General features: G+C 36.0%; 2 protein-coding genes across 3 annotated transcripts in view; one reads left to right on the forward strand and one right to left on the reverse strand.

The window, feature by feature from the left end:
- Positions 1-3015: 3015 nt before the first annotated feature.
- Positions 3016-20620, forward strand: part of LOC125834335 (uncharacterized) — a 33136-nt gene continuing 15531 nt past the window's right edge. The window contains exon 1 of one of the 2 annotated variants that reach the window (XM_049513489.1): positions 3016-3065. The gene's annotated coding sequence lies outside the window, so the exon portion shown is untranslated. The remainder of the gene's footprint in view (positions 3066-20620) is intronic. The other variant, XM_049513490.1, reaches the window with a different exon arrangement.
- On the reverse strand, positions 10553-16734 carry LOC125834387 (uncharacterized). The gene is made up of 4 exons (XM_049513534.1): positions 16323-16734; positions 15229-15969; positions 14201-15146; positions 10553-14006 (listed from the first exon to the last, which is right to left on the reverse strand). The coding sequence occupies exons 1-4, from the start codon at positions 16732-16734 to the stop codon at positions 10553-10555; spliced, it is 5553 nt and encodes a 1850-aa protein (XP_049369491.1).

The following is a 20620-nucleotide window of genomic DNA, read 5'->3' on the forward strand; positions in this document are numbered from 1 at the left end:
TATGTCAAACTATATTTTGTGTTGTAAAACTAAATAATAAGATAAGAATAATAGAAATAAAGAGACAAGAGAGGAAACTTTTCTTATTCTTCCAATAAGTATCATCCTGTGTATAAATCCTTATGGTTCTTTTTATAGTGTTACATAGAGACATGCAAAATGTTAGTCATAAACATAACATTAATCATAAAAATAAGACATTATACATATATTGGACCCTCAACTTGGCTTCAAATTTTAACTTTGACCTCCAACTTTCATAGTGCACAAACAGGCATTTTAACTATCCAACCTTTTAATAAATAAACACGCGATTTTTGGAGGCAAAGAGCGTGAAATGCAAACGCTCCCACGTGTATTAGTGAGCCACTCAGTGGCTGCCAACTAATTAAATACTTTACACGTCCATTTTAGAACTAAAAAAAATTAAAATTACTTTTAATTAATATACAAGGGTTATAGCTCTTTTTCAACAAGGACAAAACAAATTAGAAGCCATTTGCACTAAATATGAGCACAAATTGTTTTAAAAGAGAGGAAAAAAATTTTGATTTGAAAGAGGAGGAAAGAGAAATGAGATTTTGATTTGGAAATATAAAGATATTATATAAAAGGGATTGATTAAGGGTAGATTTATCATTTCAACATTTTTTTACTATTGTGGACCTCAAAAATTACTCCTAACTCGCGCAAAATACGTACACATCACGCGTTTTGCCAGGTAGGACACGCATGTTTATTTATTAAAAGGTTGGATAGTTAAAGTGCATGTTTGTGCACTATGAAAGTTGGAGGTCAAAGTTGAAATTTGAAGCCAAGTTTAGGGTTCAATATATGTATTATGCCTAAAAAGAATGGTGGAGGTTATGGAGGTGTGAGGTCATAAAAGTAAAGGTTATCTTCACAGTGGAGGTTCTCCACACTCTAATATTTTATAACACTCCCTCTTGGATATTCATAGATAATGTGTCTTATTAAAATTTTATTACGAAAAAACTTGTGTGAAAAAATTCTAGTGAAGAAAAATAGATGACATATCTTTTAATACGCATTATTTGTTGCATCATTAAAAATCTTGTTGGAAAAACTTAGTGGAACAAAACATCGATAGAGGGAAAATCACTCTATTCATGACCTCATTATTGCATGTAAATTGTCAGTTTGACTTGTTCATAGTAACAATCATGTTGTGGATACTTTCATTTACAATTGGATTGTCTTGTAGAATAATTTGACATAACTTTAACGCAATATATATGACTTTATGTAGATCAAATAATCATCCTGCATTTTGCATAACCAAATATTTCTTTTGACAATATTGGTTAGAGACAATAAGTCTATAACAATTTGATTTCACTTAAATATTTTCACATAAAAGTTAAATTATATCTTCCTGCACATTAAAAATAATAATTCATGAGACAAAAATTTGATATTTCTTATGTGGAGATATTTCAGTTTGTATCTTTCTTCTGATCATGCATATCAAAACTCATGATATTCGATCTTTTTTATCATGTATAGAAAGAGCTTATATCTTGTTTGAAATTTATGTTAGAATTTTTTGATGTAATGTTGCGAGAACACTTTCTGGGAGCAAAAGTGACCATTATTTACAAAAAAAAATTGAGTTGTACATATTACTTTGATAAATAAAAATTGTTTACTTATAAAACAAATAGAGTAATGTAATTATTTTAGTTTTTTTTTTTGATAAAAACTAGCTTAAATTTGTATGGAGAAAATTCGAATTTAGTAAAAAGAATAAATCGAACCATGATACATGGTAAAATAAAAATACGAAGGAAGGTTTGTCACATTTTAAAAAGAATGAGAGACACTACCCTTGATATGTCATGAAAGGACTCGATGATTGTCTTCATTAAACTGTCACACAATCAGGCATCTTGAAAAGACTTCACCCTAGGAGACCGCCTTACAACTAGAACCATTCATAATGACCCTAGAAATTCAACAATTAAGCTCAAACCGCTCGTCTAATCTGCGATACGTCGAGTAATTTGTGATTGGTCTTTGAATCCTAGGTAGCAGCCCCTTCCTAGCTTGTCTCGCTCTTAAGTTGGTCTTTTTATATGACTAAGTTGTATTCCATTCGTGCAGTATGGACTAGCCCATGATGTGGTCAGCTCTGATATACTCAACTTACTCCAATCAGGTTCAGGTGAGACGTTAGAATATATGAACGCGATATGAAGTAACTTTTTAGCGCTAAACAAGTCGTTGTTTCTCATTGACGTGACAATTTAGCTTTTGTAACTTATAAAAGAAAGCTCTGAAAAAAGTAAAGGATATCAATGAAAATTCGAAGCAATGTGATATTTGTCTTTTGTTCTTCTTTCTTTAAAATTCCCATGAAAAAAATGTTTAACCCTCCCCCTCACTTATATTCTTCTTTCGTATAAGAAGATTGTATTCTTATATTGAATCATCACCCTAACATTATAGCCTAAAAAACGAATTTGATCAACCTTAACTCACTTAGCTTTTTTCTATTAACCAAAATAATTTTTCCCATAAACAAAATCAAACCTCAAATACTCATATTTGTTCATCAAACCCTTTATTAACCAAACAACAGTTTTTCCCATAAACAAAGTCAAACACTCATATTTGTTGATCAAACCCTTATTATTATTATTATTATTGTTGGTGTTGTTATTGTTGTTGTTGTTGTTGTTGTTATTATTATTATTATTATTATTATTATTATTTAAAAAACAAATAAACAAATCTAGGGACAAAACCTTAAAAATCAAGGTGCACATAAATAATATAAAGACCAAAAAGAAAAAGAAAAAAAAAAGAGATTCTATTTTCTCCTTCATTTTCCACGTATTTTATTCTCCTTGTTATACGCACTCTTTTTCTTCTTCTTCGTTTGTACCTCCCCATTCCTCTGAACATTTCTCCGACCAGTTCCTTCTTTTTCGATAAATAGAAAAATACTTCTCTTCATCTTCATGTAAACAACAAAGTCTTTTAATTTCTTCGACCGCCATTGATCTCTCGATCCTTCTCAGACACCACACTGGACTAGACTGGTATATGTCACCTTTCTCCTTCTTCTTTAATATGATATATGCTACTTTCCGATTACCGATCACCTCACTTCAAATCATTGTAGGCGAAAATTTTGGATGCAGTTTTACTTTGATCTGATATGTTGTCTGTTTGTAGTTGTTGATTGTTCATTATTCGCATTGGATATGCATGCATATATTAAATTCTTGCTTTTTGGGTTTCTTCTTCATTATAAATGTATCTACTACTCCTTGATCCCAAATGATTTGGGGGTATTTCACTGGACAAGGCATTTTAAATAATCAAAATTGTACAGCTTTTGAGTCACTGGGCAAGGCATTTTAAAAAGAATCGAAATTGTAGAGCATCTGAGTCACTTGGAAAGGCATTTTAAAAAAATCAAAATTGTAGAGCATTTGAGTCACTGAGCAAGGCATTTAGAAAAGAATTTGAGTACCAAAATAGTAAGTACTTGTTTTAGTATATATATAGCGGACCTGTCCTAAGTGTAAATTTGTGAATGTCAATCTTGTTTGGATGATGAAAAAGGGAGGAGTGCTAATAGATTGGATTTGAATTGGAATGCAGAATTTTGTTTGGGTGGGGTGGGGGTTGACTCATTGGTCGAAGCAATTTTTGGTTACTGTGTTCTTGATGATCTATCCATGCTACCATTTCTTTCTGTTTATGAGTATTTGTTAGGTTTGAAGTACATTGGAGTTCACAATAGCATGTTTGTTCTATATAAATGTGGAAAATATATTGGAGAATCAGTTCAACATGTTTCTTGTATATGCAGTTTGATTTATTGCTTGGTAGTTTTTACGGATTTAGTTAAGAATTTGGTAGCAACAAGCTTTGGTCTTAAAAGAAATTATTACTTGAAAACAAAAAAGGTGACCAGCTTATATACAGATAATAGTCATGGACCATGTGGCAATGAGTTAGTAACCTTTGAATTGAGAATGATATTTTTTGTTGGTGGATTCAAAGTAAACTTATCTTCTTGTTGTATAATAAGTGCAGATAAGCAACTATTTCGCGATGCCAACACTACAGAAAATTTTTGGTCTTGTGTGCTGCTTTGCCAACCAATACTTTGTTTTTTTGTTTTATAATAATGGAATGAAGATTTTTTCCTTTAGCATTCTAGTAGAGATCCAGTTGAATTTCGTCTTGGAGCATGTGTGCAAATTTCTACCAACTTATTAGTTATCATTGAGATATTCCAAGTGAGATTTGCATTGGCTTTATCTTCCGGAATATAGTAAACACGTGGATACCATTATTTACCTGTTGGATCTTTGAGGAAATCTGAACTTGAGGGAAAAATATAAAATAAACTGTTCTAGGAACTAGATAATTAGAGCTGGCATATCAGGTATTTAGTGGGGATGTGAACTACAATCGTGTTTGCTAAAGGATTCGTTATCTAGCTTTTGATTCGTTTTGGGAGCATATGGGAACTTGAATTGAAATGGGAAGGATAGGTCAAATTCTTTAATACACCTCTGAGTCGTCAATGGGATTTAGTTGAGATTAGACTCAAATGCTTCAATACCTCTTTGGCTTGTCAGATGGATTTAGTTTGGGATCATTAATGATGTTATTAGGAAAACCTCTTTTTCCAAGAAACACTACTTTTTGTAACAGCTGCTAATCATACAGAGTTTGCCTTTTTCTTTCCTCTTCTCATTCCATTCACCTTTGGTACTTACAGAAGTCTAAGTTCACAGAATAGCAAGTTGATTGGAGGATTGGTGTAAACTTTGTTGTCAAAGTAACAAGCAAATTAACATCCAGTTGTTCAAGGAATGCTTAGTAGTAGTCACTAATAGTCAATTTACTATTGCTTCAGACAAACTATATGTATACTACGTAGGATTGAGTCTCTGTGTAGCTTTTCTTGCTTGGTACATGACAAACTCTTTACGTTTGAGAGGTCTTTTCCTCGTGAATGGAGAAGAAAGACAAGTAACTGATACAATTTGACCAAATTACTTCTAGATTAAAATGCGAAATGAACAAGCCAGCTTTAAGTCTTTGAACACCAGTAAAGCAAGCCTACTGTTATACCCCATTTTAACTCAAGGTCAAAACGGTGTAGAACATATTGGTGATTTCCAAATTATTAACTAACTTAAGAAGTCGCCACCTAATTAATTATGGTGAATTAGGGCACCTAAAATGATTAAGTCATTATCTAAAGTTAACTTCATTTTAAGATCTACTAAACATGAAATTCTATGTAAGAGTTCTAGTTATCCTAAAGGGAAGGGATTAAGCATCCTTTAAGATCCGTTAAAGACGGTTACCGATCAAACTTAGGTTAATTAAATAATTTTCAGAGAAAAGTATATCATAAATTAGAACTAAGTGCATATCAACATTGAGATAGAATGACAATGCCTAAGATTAAAAGAAACAAACTTTAAGTAAAAATTCAAATGAGCGTACAGGAATATATAAAAAGATACATTTTTAGGGAAAGTACTTTTTTTTTTAATCTTAGTTTAACAAAAATTTCTAAAGAACAAAGTGATTAAAGTTTCAGAAGCTTTAACAACCATTATTTGCTAAAAAAAATATACCTATCATCATAAACTTGTTCGTAAAAAAAAAAAGTAACAGGGCTTAAAAAGAAAACATATTTTTTATTTTAAACAACCTATGTTTTGTACAAAAATCTGCACTTTGAACTTTTAATGAAAGTCGTATTTTACTCACCAAAAATCTGCATTTTTTGCTATTTAGAAAGGCTGTAAAAACCCTAAAAAAAAATCTTTTTTTTGCTACAAATATGCACTTTTATACTCAAAGATGTACACTTTTTCAGCTATCAAGAAACAACATTTTTGACACCAAAATTTGTACATTAGAAGCTCAAAGACTTCTCTTTTATAGTCTATAAAACACCCTTTCTTTTGGCACCAAAATCTGTCATTAGAAGTTGCCATGATAGCAAAATTATAACTTAAAGATATTTGTTAATGTAAATAATTTGCAAATTTTTTTTTTTTCTCTTCCTTCCATTTTTGTGGAAAGTTGAGACCTGAAATATTCTCAATTATGATTGACAAGAAAAAAAAAACTGATATTTTACGCTACTCTAAACAATATCGAAATTTATTCTTAAAGGATCTGGGAGGCTAAATGGTCTGTCTCAATATAGCTTACACCTAAACTATCTTATATAAAAAAGAGGAAATACTAACAAAGAAAACTAAAACACATTAAAAAGGATGTTGGTCATAGCAAAAAAAAAAAAACATATACAAAAATGCAAAGATTAGAGAGGGGAGAGTGGCGTTGGATTCATTTCTAAGAACCCAACATAGCTGCAAGACTCCAACTAATCCGACTCAACTAGGAGGTGTGAATGCGACGTTTAATGCATAATTCAATCCATTTGGACTGAGATGGAGTTTCATCACAACTCCAACGGTGCTCCATTTTGTACATGTAAAAAAAAAAAGATAATAAATTAGAGGATGAGACATCAAGTAAAACTTGGAACAATATAAATCTCAAAGTTTGTTTTCAATCTTAATTGCAGGCATCTACATACTTGTAAAAGATAACTTCGCAACAATACCCCTACTCTTAACAAGACTTTAATACCATTAAATTCATTAAGCTAAACTCGAACCAAGGATTACATACATTAGGGCTCTTTCAAACATCAACTAAACCAAGCTAAAGAAAATAAATCACTAATGAAATATGACTTCATATAAACAAAAAATGACCAGCAAACTAGACAGTTTATTCAACTTTGCATGGAAATTCTCTTAAGAGGTATAGCTCATTATAATTTAAACAAAGAAAAGGGTGACTAATTAGAATAAACCATGCTTTTTCAAATACTAAGAAATAGTAGTTGTGCTAGATCAGATTTTGAATTTAAGGAAAAAGACTTCCTGGAATCATAGTTCTTAAAGATGTAGTGAGAAGAAGATTAAGTTTAGTAAGTGTCGAGAAGCGAAAAACAAATTATTTTTTTCTTTTCTTTTTTTGTAAAACAAAGGAGAACATGTTCTATTAACAACACCCAGGTATACTGCTAAACATTTACTCATTTATGTCACTCATTTATCAAACTTCAAATAAAGCATACTTCCCAAAGAGTTTAATACCAAAAAAAATGAGTCCTTGGAAACATAAGTTCTGAAATAAAACAGAGCCCAAACAATGGACAAAATACTTCAACATTTTGATTTTAACAAAGCAATTATCACACCACGACTATTACAATCAGTGATCAACTGAGGTCATGACGTATATTTACTTATCATAATGCCAAAACACAACAGTACTGACATAAAACTAACAGTAAACTCACAACGCATTGAAATACAAGTTCATCCATATCTCGTGGAATGGAAAATGAAGAGAATAAATGTTACTGACCTATTTTGGGGCAGTGAACTGGGGCGTTTTTGAGCCACCGATCTACACCCTTTAGCGAATAAAAGCGAGACTAATTCGGGAAAGTTAAATGCAAAGTCTTGAAAGCTAACAGAGAAGGACGAATCAAGAAGAATCTTAAAAATATTATGAAACTTGTGGATGAAGAGGGCCACCTCCAAAACTTGTTGAGGCTTTTCCCAAGCCTTAATATTTATAGCAGCAGAAGATTAGTGCTCTTAGTTTAGGCGGGATTTTGAATTTCAAATCCGAAATTGGTCAAAAGAAAATCTCTTCCAAATCTCAACGTTTGGAGCTTTTTTTCAAGGTTTGTCAGCTTCACATGATTGATAGTGATTGATATGCATGTATCACGGAAATGGAGTAGTTGAGCTCTGTCCATGGTTGACAAGTTTGTTGTTTTTTTTTTTTTTCGGAAAATGGAAGGGGCGGAAGAGAGACAAAGAGCAGCTGCTGAGTTGCAAATTTTGAAATTAGGTTTCCTAGGAGATAAAGGGCATTTTAGGACATTTAGAAATTATGTGGGTTGAAAGATGGTTTGGAAAATGGCTGGAGGCTTTTTGGGCTTTAATCAAATTTTCTTAGGCTTTTTCCTTTCTTCTTTAAATTATTTTGGGTTTCTAACTCAATAACTAATACAATATATATTATGGGATGACAACTAATAACTTATGAAATAAAAATATCAATATTACAATTTTATGCTAATATAAAAATATGGATACAAGAATATGAATTTATAATTAATTTTATAAAATACGAAACTTGAAACAAAATGACGACAATAGATTATTTAAGGAAAATAGGTGTAAAAAGTGATAATAATCATTTCGATGATAAAACGTATAATTCTAGTAGATGAATAGTCATAATAGTAAAAATAGTTGTGAAAAAGGATTATCTTATACATTATTAAATTAAAAGCTTGAAAATAATATATCGAAAGAAAGAAAAGTCAAAATTGGGTGTCAACAGCTTGTCCCTCTTTGACCAGAGACGATGTAAGAGTTTTTGGGCAAAGAAGTTGACTTAATAGCCAATTTTGTCTCGACCAACAAATAAGACCTTGGGAGAGTATGAGACAATATGAACATTGGATAACTGATGAGATATAGGATTTGAAAACAAGGTAGTCGCAAGCTTGAAAAAGTTTCCCTAGTATTGAATTATGATGTTACTGGTAATGTGATCTAGGAGAATATTCAAGATTGGAGTCGAGTAGAGTTCGAGGTAGACCTTTGACCTTTGTTGGAAAGCTAAACTTTCTCAACAAATTGCCCCAGTTCACTGCTTAGATGAAGTTCCACGTTGTGCTAAAGCTCCTGCAGAACTCAAACTTGACAAAACAGTTAATAATATTAAACATAAAGCATGGTGCGATAAACATATAGAAAATAACACCTCCTGGGTGTGAATTTATGAAAATGCGGCCTTGCAAGCCGAAATGACTTAATGAGATGAAATCTTGCAAAATTTATGAAAAAGGGTTTAAGGCCGATGATTTCATGAGAAGTGATGCTTTTCAGCGATGATTAATGAAAATGAGGCCTTAACCAAATAAATTATGTATATGAGGCTTTAGCCAAATGATTTAAAAATGAGACTTTTTAAGTCAGGTGATTTGTGAAAAGGAGGTCTTTGAAAGCAATGCAGACTGATAAAATATTTGTGTAGTAATATTTGAAAACATATGTGCAATCAACTGAAAACATTTGTGCAATGCATTAGAAAAGCGATAAAGCAATGTGGGATTGAAAGTATTTGTGTATTTGAAAATATGCCTTCGTGCGAAATATAAAGCATTTGAAAATATTTAGAAGTATTTATGCGGTGCGTTTGAAAACAATTGAAGGCATTTGTGCAGTGCATTTGGAAATATGCATTTGTGCGAAGCATTTGTGCGGTGCATTTGAAAATATCTGAAAGCATTTGTGCAGTTAGTATAAAGTATTTGAAAGCATGCATGCGAAAAATCTGAAAGCATTTGTGCGGTGCCTTAGAAATATATCTCGAAGCAAAGGTGCAGTGCGCTTGAAAATATCTGAAAGCATTTGTACAGTGCATTTAAAGGCATTTATGTATAGCAAAATCATGCGCAATGTTTTATTAAATAGTATTTGCTATCAACACATTTGAAAATTTATAGAGCCTTACTTTTAAATTTTCGAACCATAAATTTATAAGTAAGTAATTCAAACCACTCGACATATAGTCCTTCCGATGCTATAGATGTTATTGACTTCTCAACTTCTATTAATCCTGACAAACCTGCACTCAGAGAAAAATTATAAGTTTTGGGGGGAGGTTGATTCGCGTTGACTTTGAAGGTCTGGCTCTTCATACTTCTTTCTTCCAGCTTTGGTTGGACTCATAACCTCCGTCAATTCTAAATCTTGGTTAAATGAATAACAAGAAAATAAATAAAACGAAAACATTTGACTGAAAATCATATTTGAAAATAAGATAAAATTATATACGTATATATATCAATAAAGAATTTTGTCGAACTTCAAATTGTGACATATCATGAAACAAAGCGAACGTCCTTTATCTGAAGTCCTTCTTCTGTTGGATGATTCGATTGACCATATACTCTTCAAATATCATGATATCTTTTGCAATGACACCCTTAAAAAAATTGTCCCAGTTTTGCGAAAGAGATGCGTTGTCCTTTGGTCACGATGATTCCAAACCTTCTATAGGCTGCACACTATTTTATCATGGCACCGAGCCAAACATAACCTAAGGATACAATTAAGATTGAAATAAAGGGGCCGAACCCTCCTCGGGTTGCCTACGTATCCGAACGGAATCAGGCCATACGTAGTTCGCTACATACAAAGAAATGGAGAAATGAAAAAAAATCTAATAAAGTGATCGAAGCCGATATAGGCCGCCTACGTATCCCACCAAGGGTATCAGGCCAAGCGTAGTTCATATTACATAGAAAGGAAATTTTGCAAAACTTACTAAAAGACCAAATCCGACGTGGATTTCCTACGTATCCCGCCGTGGGAATCAGGTCAAGACGTAGTTTCAATACATGACAAAAGATTACAAGAAAATGAAATAGAAACCTCTAGATGTAGTATCTCTTAACCGCATCTGCATTGATAGCTTTTGGCCATATCTTGCCATCCATTTTTGCTAGAATCAAAGCTCCTCCAGTCAGTACTCGGTGAACCATGTAAGGTCCTTGCCAATTAGGTGCAAACTTGCCCTTAGCTTCATCTTGGTGTGGGAATATTCGCTTCAACACCAATTGTCCCGGTTCAAACTGCCTCAATCTTACTTTCTTGTTGAAAGCTTTGGTCATCCTGTGTTGATAAAGTTGCCCATGACAAACTGCATTAATTCTTTTTTCATCAATGAGCATCAATTGTTCATACCGGCTTTGCGTCCACTTGGCATCACTTAACTCAGCTTCTTGGATGACCCTCAGAGATGGTATTTCAACTTCCATTGGTAATACTGCTTCTGTTCCATAAACCAAAAGATAAGGTGTTGCCCCAGTCGAAGTCCTGATTGTGGTGCGGTAGCCAAGAAGGGCAAATGACAAACTCTCATGCCAATGCTTGTAGTTATCAATCATTTTCCGTAATATCCTTTTGATATTTTTGTTGGCAGCCTCAACTGCTCCATTCATCTGAGGTCGATAAGGAGTGGAATTACGGTGAATAATTTTGAACTTCTCGCATATCTCATGCATCAAACCACTATTGAGATTAGCTCCATTATCTGTAATAATTGACTCGGGGATCCCAAATCTACAAATGATGTTATTACGAACAAAATCTGTCACCACCTTCTTTGTCACAGACTTGTATGAAGATGCTTCTACCCACTTTGTGAAGTAATCAATAGCTACCAGAATGAATCTGTGTCCATTTGAGGCGGCTGGCTCAATAGGGCCAATGACATCCATGCCCCAAGCTGCAAATGGCCAAGGAGAACTCGTCACATTTAGCTCATTCGGTGGAACCCGAATCAAATCACCATGAATCTGACATTGATAACACCTTCTCACAAAACGGATACAGTCTGTTTCCATGGTCATCCAAAAATATCCAGCTCGCAGAATCTTCTTTGCCAAAGTGAAACCATTCATGTGTGGCCCACACGTACCCCCATGTATTTCTTCAATCAACTTGCTTGCCTCTTGAGAGTCAACACATCTTAACAATCCCAAATCTGGAGTCCTCCTATAAAGGATTTCTCCACTTAGGAAAAAGTGATTTGCGAGTCTCCGAAGTGTCCTCTTTTGAACATTGTTTACTCCTTCTGGATAGTCTCCTTCTCTAAGATACCTCTTAATGTCATAGTACCAAGGTTCTCCATCCGGTTCTTCATCTATATGGAAACAATAGGCTGGTTGATCCTGCACATTGACCTTGATTGGATCTATATAGTTCTTGTCTGGATATTGAATCATAGAAGCCAGGGTTGCCAACGCGTCTGCAAACTCGTTCTGAGCTCGTGAAATATGCTTGAATTCTATCTTGACGAATTTCTTGCATAATTCTTTCACACACAACAAATATGGGAGTATTTTCACATTCTTAGTGCTCCATTCGCCTTGAACCTGATGAATCAATAAGTCGGAATCACCTATAACCAACAATTTTTGTATATTCATGTCAACAGCCATTCTAAGCCCAAGAATACAAGCCTCGTACTCCGCCATATTATTTGTGCATAAGAATCTGAACTTTGTTGAGATAGGATAATGTTGACCTGATTCTGAAATCAACACTGCTCCAGCACCGACTCCTTTGGAATTCGCAGCACCATAAAAAAACATTCTCCAACCGGGATATTCTTCGGAAATATCCTCTCCAATAAATAAAACCTCTTCATCAGGGAAATAAGTTTTAAGAGGCATGTACTCTTCATCCACGGGATTTTCAGCGAGATGATCAGCTAGCGCTTGTCCCTTGATGGCCTTTTGAGTGACATAAACAATGTCGAATTCACATAGCAAAATTTGCCACTTCGCCAACCTTCCAGTGGGCATAGGCTTCTGAAATATATATTTGAGTGGATCCATCCTTGAGATGAGAAAAGTGGTATACGCACATAAATAATGTCTCAGCTTTTGTGCAACCCAAGTCAAAGCACAACAAGTGCGCTCCAATAAAGTATACCGAGCTTCATAATGAGTGAACTTTTTGCTCAAGTAATATATAGCTTGCTCTTTCTTTCCAGTTTCGTCATGTTGTCCCAGCACACATCCAAATGCATTGTCAGACACTGACAAATACAACAACAACGGTCTTCCAGATTCTGGGGGCACCAAGACTGGTGGACTTGATAGATACTCCTTGATTCTGTCAAAAGCTTTCTGACAATCTTCCGTCCATTTTGTTGCAGCATCTTTCCTCAGCAACTTGAAGATTGGCTCGCAAATTACAGTAGATTGTGCAATGAATCGACTAATGTAATTGAGGCGACCAAGAAAACTCATTACATCCTTTCGACTCTTTGGAGGAGGCAAGTCTTGAATAGCCTTTATCTTTGAAGGATCCAGCTCTATCCCTTTCCTACTCACGATGAAACCTAACAGCTTCTCGGCAGGGACACCAAATGCACACTTTGCGGGATTTAACTTCAGATTGTACCGCCTTAATCTGTCAAAGAACTTCTTCAAATCTGTTTTATGATCTGAGCTCTTCCGTGACTTGATGATGACATCATCCACATAAACTTCAATCTCCTTATGGATCATATCATGAAATATGGTAGTCATAGCTCTCATATATGTTGCCCCTGCATTCTTGAGTCCAAAAGGCATTACCCGATAACAATATACTCCCCAAGGCGTGATGAATGCAGTTTTCTCCGCATCCTCTTCATCCATTAGAATCTGATGATATCCTGCAAAGCAATCAACAAATGACTGCAACTCATGCTTTGCACAATTATCAATAAGTATGTGAATGTTTGGGAGAGGAAAATCATCCTTCGGGCTAGCCTTGTTGAGATCTCGATAATCTACACATACTCTGATTTTTCCATCTTTCTTTGGCACTGGTACTATGTTAGCCAACCACGTGGGATACTTGGTGACCCGGATGACATTGACATCAAATTGCTTGGAGACTTCTTCCTTAACCTTTAAACTCAAATCAGGTTTGATCTTTCTCGGCTTTTGCTTTACTGGGGGGCAAGAGGGATCAATTGGCAACCTGTGTGAAACAATATCCGTGCTTAGACCTGGCATATCATCATAAGACCATGCGAACACATCCATGTATTGTCTCAAAAGATCAATAAGTTCTTTTCTTTGGGACGGAGTCAAATGTACACTAATTCTTGTATCTCTCACCAATTCTGCTGAATCTCCCAAATTTATCGTCTCAGTTTCATCCAAATTTGGCTTTTCTTTATTCTCAAAATGTTCAAACTCCTTGGTCAACTCTCCAGGCGGCACATCTTCTTCATATTCTGCAAAAGTTTGTTCACTGTTCGGGTTTTGTACGCTTGTTTCATTACATGTCACATTCTTGGCATTGACAGATTTATTAGTTTGCTTGCTGAAAGAGAGAGAAGAAATAGAATAAAATAAATAATCAAAGACAAATCTTAAAATTCAAAGAAGAAAAAAAGGTAACATAGATTTGGCATTTAAGCTTTCAAAAGATGGAGGCAAAACACATCAAATTCAAAAACACAATTGAGGCCTCAATTTGAATCATGTTGTTTTGTTAATTCTAATACAATGATCTACCAAGATTCCCGGAGAACCGGGGACGGGTTACAAGTCCAATTGTTCAAAGCATCTCCAGGCATAGCATCCCATATGGTCGGGGCCTTGGTGCAATCCTCCAAAATCATATTGCATTCAGCTTCTTCAATGAACAAGTTTTTGAGTCCTTCTGTGAGGTTATCTTCAATAGCTTCCTCTAATCCTTGTGCAACAAACGCCTTGGAAAATGACTGATTCAAGGGCGGGATAGGTTGTGGTAAGGGAACGTCACTTTTCCTTTTGAGATTAGCCGATGAGATTTCTTCAGGAGTAGGCTCGTATCCAATACCAAAGGTGTATTTCTGACCAGGCAATTGAATTGGTTCCACTATTCCATCCAATTTCGCTCCAAGACCTTGACTCGGGATAAAACCATTCTTCAACATTTCCCAAGCCACCATCATAAGCACACGTGGCAAATTTGCCTTTCCAACTTGAGTAGCACACATAATTTCTCTAATATGGAATACAAACCCATCCAACTCTTCCATACTTTTAATAACAGGGACTGAATTTTCAGGATATATTGAGTTGTTACCTTCCCCATGAACAACAATTTCCTGATGGTTCCAAACAAATTTCAAGGTCTGGTGCAAAGTGGAAGGAACCACACCAGCCATATGAATCCATGGCCTTCCAAGTAATAAATTATAACTAGCAGATATATCCAATACTTGGAATTCCACAATGAACTCCACAGGTCCAATTTGCAATGGCAAATCGATTTCTCCAATGACTCCCCTTTGTGTCCCGTCAAAGCCTCTAACCCTTACATGACTTTCACGAATCTTTCCAATGTCGATTCCCAAAGCTCGAAGAGTAGTGAAAGGGCATATGTTAACAGCTGAACCATTATCAATCAGAACTCTTGAAATAAACTTATCCCTACATCTGACAGTAATGTTCAACGCTTTGTTATGTCCCAAACCTTCAGGCAACAAACTCATCTTCATGAAAAGTGACTTTGTTAGCTTCTAAAACTTGTCCTACTATGGCAGAAAAGTTCTCACTGGTGGTCTCAGCTGGAACATATGCTTCACTTAAAACCTTCACCAAAGCGTTCCTATGAGTTGCAAAATTCATCAGTAAGGCCATTAAGGAAATTTGAGCAGGAGTTTTCTTCAGCTGTTCAACAACTGAATATTCCTTAGTTGGCATCTTCCTCCAGAAATCTTCCACTTCAGACCTGTCACAAACCTTTTTTTGGTTGTTTTCCTTGTTTGGTCCTCCTCGTACAACTTCTTCAGGGGTATAACAACGCCCGGATCTTGTCATTCCTGCAGCAGCGGCTTCTACAACTATCTTTCCTTTTCCTTTGTCCCTTGCATCAGTCGAGTAATCCCAAGGAACTGCTTTAGTGTCAAAAGGGGATGATTGAGCGACAAAGGCCATAATCCTAGGCTTGGGAAGAAAAACTTCCACTTCAATTGGCGCTCGTGCTTGGACTGTGATTACAGGAGAAATAAAAGCCGATGTCTCGACATTCTTCTCTATCTTGACTGGTACTATGGTCCTTTCCAAGTTGCAATCTTCATCAACGGTGATCATGTTAACATTGCCATGATTTGGCAGTGGGTTGTTGTTTACATTGGGGGCAACACCTTTGAGTTGAATGATTCCTTCTTTGATCAATGCCTCAATCTTGTCTTTGAGAGTGAGGCAACTTTCAGTGTCATGTCCAGCAGCTCCAGAGTGATATGCACAATGCTTGGTCTCGTCATACCATCCAGGAAGGGGATTGGGAATTCGTCCTTAGATTGGCTGGAGTACTCCTGCAGTTCTCAACCGTTCATATAGTTGGGCTAAAGGTTCAGCTAAAGGTGTATAGGTTTTGGTTGGTCTTCTTTCAAAGTTTGGGCGGGGTCTGGGTGCATTTGATGGACGACTTTGTTGTTGGTAGTGGGATTGGGCTGGATATGCGGGTTGGTATCGTGATGGATTGGATAGGCAGGTGCTCTAGGTGGACAATACGTTGGTTGGGTGGTGTAAACTGGGTAAGGGGCAGGTGAAGGTTGATAATATGGTTGAGGAATTTGGGTATACTGACTATAGAATGAAGGTTGGGATAATGGGTTTTGGTAGGTTAACATTTGGTTTGGCCTACGTTCCTGGATGGTCATGACAGCAGACACACCGTCCTTCCTCTTCTTAAGGGCTCCTCCGATTGAATCCGACTGAATTGCCTTACTTGTCGCCTGCAGGGCTGCCAAATTAGTGATTCTCCCAGTTTTAATACCTTCTTCAATAAATTCTCCCATCCTGACAACCTCAAAGAACTTTTGCCCTACAACACTTATCATCTTTTCATAGTACGTTGCATCTTTTTGGGATTGTATAAAAAGAGAGGTCATCTCACTTTCTGCCATTGGGGTTGAACTTTTGCGGCATCTGCTCTCCACCGCATCGCATACTCTCTGAATGACTCTGGTTGACTTCTTTTCCAACTTCATCAAGTAGAGCCTGTTCCGGAATGCCTCAGTGTTAAACTTGAACCTATCCATGAATTCTTGTGCCATCGCACCCCAACTATTCCATTTCTGTGGGTTCGACTCGTGTACCAATCAAGGGCCTCTCCTTAAATCCTTATAAACAACTTCATTCTAATGGCCTCATCTTTCCCCAGTCCAACTAACTTGTCACAATACGACCTAAATGAGCTCGGAGGATTTCCCTTCCCATCAAATACATCAAATTTTGGTACCTTATACCCCACGGGTAATTCAACATCGGGATGAACACATAAATCCTCATATTCAAGACCTTCAACCCCCTTATGGACTTGGATACTTTTGAAAGCTTCCTTCAAATTACGAATCTCCCTTGCTACATTGTCATATGTTCTTGACCTTGCTTCTTTCTCCATCTCTTCATATGGATCGACTTCTGGCATGGTTGGCATTGGATTAAGGAAATGTTGAGTTTTCGCTACATATACTTGAGACACATATTGAACGTTAGGGATTGCAGTGTGTGCCACCGGTACATGTTGGGTTGCTTGGTATTTTTGGGTAGGTAAGGCGGTTTGGGTGAGCGGTGTAGTTTGGGCGCATATGAGGTAGTGAAGGGTAAAGGGTTGGCTTGTTGCGGATTGTTTTGTGGAAAGTTGGGTTGTTGAGGGTTGGTGGATTGTTTGGAAGCAATTGGATTGGTCTTTTGAAGGGAAAGGTTTGGTGGAAAGTATTGAGGAGTAGGAGAGTCAAGATGTGGAAAAAGAGGCGGAGTAGCTATGTTTGTTCCATGCTCCGGGAAGTGGCGTATTCAAAGTGATGGACAAATTGGTGAGTTTTCAAAGTCGATCAATCTCACTTTGCATATTGGCCATTTTTGCATCAAATTAGCAATGTGTTCATCATAAGGGATTGATTCCCTTCCTTCCGAAGTCTCGGGTTTATCTCTCAGGACAGTGACAAGCCCCAAACCATTTTGATCAGACGCACCTGAATCAGTCATGTCTGCACATGCTTTTGATCTCGTAAAGTATGGATGATCCGCCAGTTCGTAGTCAATGCAAATCAACCTTTGGGGAGAATAAATCAAAAGAAAGAAAACCTTCAAAAAGAGAGAAATATTAGTATCAAGTGGATGATTGTTGTTTCAATAATTAGGCAGATAATTAAATAATAACAATAAATAAATAGAGAATAAACATGTATTACGCAGCAAGTAAATCACATAACAAATAATAAACAAAATATTCAAAAGAAAATGCATCCTAATATGCACGGGACCTCTTTTGCCAGAGGTGGGGCCTAAATGTCAAACATAACGTGATTATGATAGATTGATCCAAGCCATTAATTTGTGCCAACTCGAGTTTTGGGGAAACAAAAAGACCAAGTTTTCCATTATTACAAAAAAGAAGAAGGAGAGTACAATGAAGAAACTAAAAAAAATACATAAAAGATGACATAATATAAAGACAAATCTAAGACTTGGCCTAAATTTGCTATCAATCAGGTGGAGGAAATGAAGATGATGCTCCCACGTTGCTAGATCCTGCTCCCGCATTGGTCCAAATATCGCATTATATTTTCCATTTGAGCCCACATTTCAGGAGTAAATATTTTGGTTCCAAGACGAGAATGTCTTATCCAGATCGTCATTCTAATAGCCTCAAAACCTTGCTCACCTTCTGGACTTATGCTATCGCGATCCTCTTGAAACCATACCTGATATTCTGGAATTTCCTTTTCAGGCCCATTTCCAATAAATAACGTGAGGATATTGGCCCACTTATGAAGAATCTCTCTGGCTCTAGGGACTTCAAAGTTTCGTCCAAAGAAAATTTTAGAATTTCTCATATTTGCTCGTAGAGGAATTATTTGTGCTTGACCAAACTGTTGAAGCACGCGCACCGGAGCATATAGTTGGAGACCTTTCAATCCAATTAGCTCGATATAATAAAACCTTCTACATCTTATATAGGCAGGGGAATGTGGGAGTAATGGATATTTCTACTGAATTTGGTCACTAGTGCGATGGGCCAGGAACTCATACCAATCATCAGTACCAACAGGATACACAAACTCTTTCATCCTGTCGTAAAAACTGTTAATATGATTTGTGTTACTAAAACATATGTCATCCATATTTTTACGTTGGTTAAAATGTTCCATTGCCCACTTTGTAAATGAAGATTGCAACCTTCAAAGAAGTTTGATTCCCCTCTTTTACATTTCCCAAGAGCTCGAAATATTCTGCTAAAATCATGGGAACCACAGTGAGTTCTTCGCCATCTACTCCCTCAAAAAGTACTCGAGCCACAGAACATATGCAAGTGCTAATGTATCCGTGTTCTCGTGGGAATACCAAAGTCCCTAGTAAAGCCACAACAAATGCAATAGGACGTCTAACTTGCCAATGAACTTGAGTACAAGAGAATTCTTTCCTAAACAGCTTGTAACTATTCGAGCGTCCATACCTCTCATATAGGTAGTCCAAAGAAACCCAATTATTTTCGAAGCACCGAAGTTTCTTTTCACTTTTCAACCCTAAGTAGCGAAGGAATTTCTTCCCTAATTGACTGTGTGGAATAATTTGACCCCATTCTTTGATACTTTCAAACTGGTGAAATAGAGGATTTCCTCCAATGTAGGTGTTAGTTCAAAGTCTTTGAAGGCGAACACAACACGGTTTGGATCCCAAAACTGAATTAGTGCTCTAATCCACATGTTTGTTGGGGGTGATTTTGAATAGCAGAGGGAGGCACCCCCAACCTTCTTGTAATCGCTAGTTTCTCAGTTTGAGTGAAATTTTCTCACCATGTCCTCAATTTGTGTGGGAAACCGTCGACCATCCTAACTTTGGGCACTTTGGGGACTGGACTCATCCTACTTAAAGATCGAAATAAAATGAACACTTAATTTCCAAACTCACTATGTCAAAATAGGCTTGGATCTGTCAATTATTATCACGTTGCACAAAATATGTTTGTTGGTCGTTGGGTCGTGAAACCCGTCGACAAAAGGGTGGATTTCTTAAATGTGGATTCGATACCCCGGGATCGATCCACCTAAGGTGAATGCATGCATGACTTAAATTAAGGGGTGGTTTAGCTCTATCTTATGTTTTCTAAGATTTGGCTTACTAGACACAAGGTTCCCGAGTGGACAACTCGAGTGAGAAGGCTACGCAGTCACACGAAAAAGATTCGGACACCCCGCGCATATGCCAACTCTCCTAACTTTTGGATTTTGAAAGAAATTTGCGGTGTTCAAAACACACCTCGCGTGTACGTGTGAGATTTCCAGAATTGGAGGAATTATGAACGAAATAATATTTTATATAAAGCAATAACAAATAAATAATTTATATAAATCAGTAACAAATAACCATTTTATACCACATAAGCATAATAAGTAAAGCATTTGGCATTTAAAATAAAACAAACAACAAAAACGAAACAAGCAAATGTTAAAAACATAATTATTAACCTCAGTCTATTATGGTTTAGAACCTAAAGTCCCCAGTGGAGTCGTCAAGCTGTTATACCCCATTTTAACTCGAGGTCCAAATGATGTACAACATTTTGATGATTTCTAAATTATTAACTAAGTCAAGAAGTCGCCACCTAATTAATTATGGTGAATTAGGACACCTAAATATTTAACTAAGTAATGCTAAAATTTGACTTCAATTAAGGTTTACTAAACCTATATGATTCTAGGTAAGAGTTCTAATTATCCTAAAGCAAAGAGATAAGGCATCCTCTAAGATCAGTTAAAAACTGTTAACCGGCAAAACTTAGGTTAATTAACTTTAAGAAAATGAATACTAAAAGAATCAGAAAAGTCAACTAAGTATGTTGGAAAACATTTCAACATTTGAAAAATTTCTTCTATATTTATATTTAAAATGATGGAGATTTAAGAAAGGATAATTTGTCTAAACCAATTTGTTGTT

This window comes from Solanum verrucosum, unplaced genomic scaffold, assembly GCF_900185275.1.
Source record: "Solanum verrucosum unplaced genomic scaffold, falcon-dt-bn FXZP01000279.1, whole genome shotgun sequence".
Lineage (NCBI taxonomy): Eukaryota > Viridiplantae > Streptophyta > Magnoliopsida > Solanales > Solanaceae > Solanum > Solanum verrucosum.

What these genes read in the sequence shown, in the direction of transcription:
- LOC125834387 (XM_049513534.1), bottom strand. Translation starts at nt 16,734, where the DNA reads ATGGCACAAGAATTCATGGATAGGTTCAAGTTTAACACTGAGGCATTC. An exon ending in TGTCATGACCATCCAGGAAC is followed by an intron (nt 15,970 to 16,322) that starts GTAGGCCAAACC and finishes AGCCAATCTAAG; the next exon opens with GACGAATTCCCAATCCCCTT. An exon ending in CCGGTTCTCCGGGAATCTTG is followed by an intron (nt 14,007 to 14,200) that starts GTAGATCATTGT and finishes TCTCTCTTTCAG; the next exon opens with CAAGCAAACTAATAAATCTG.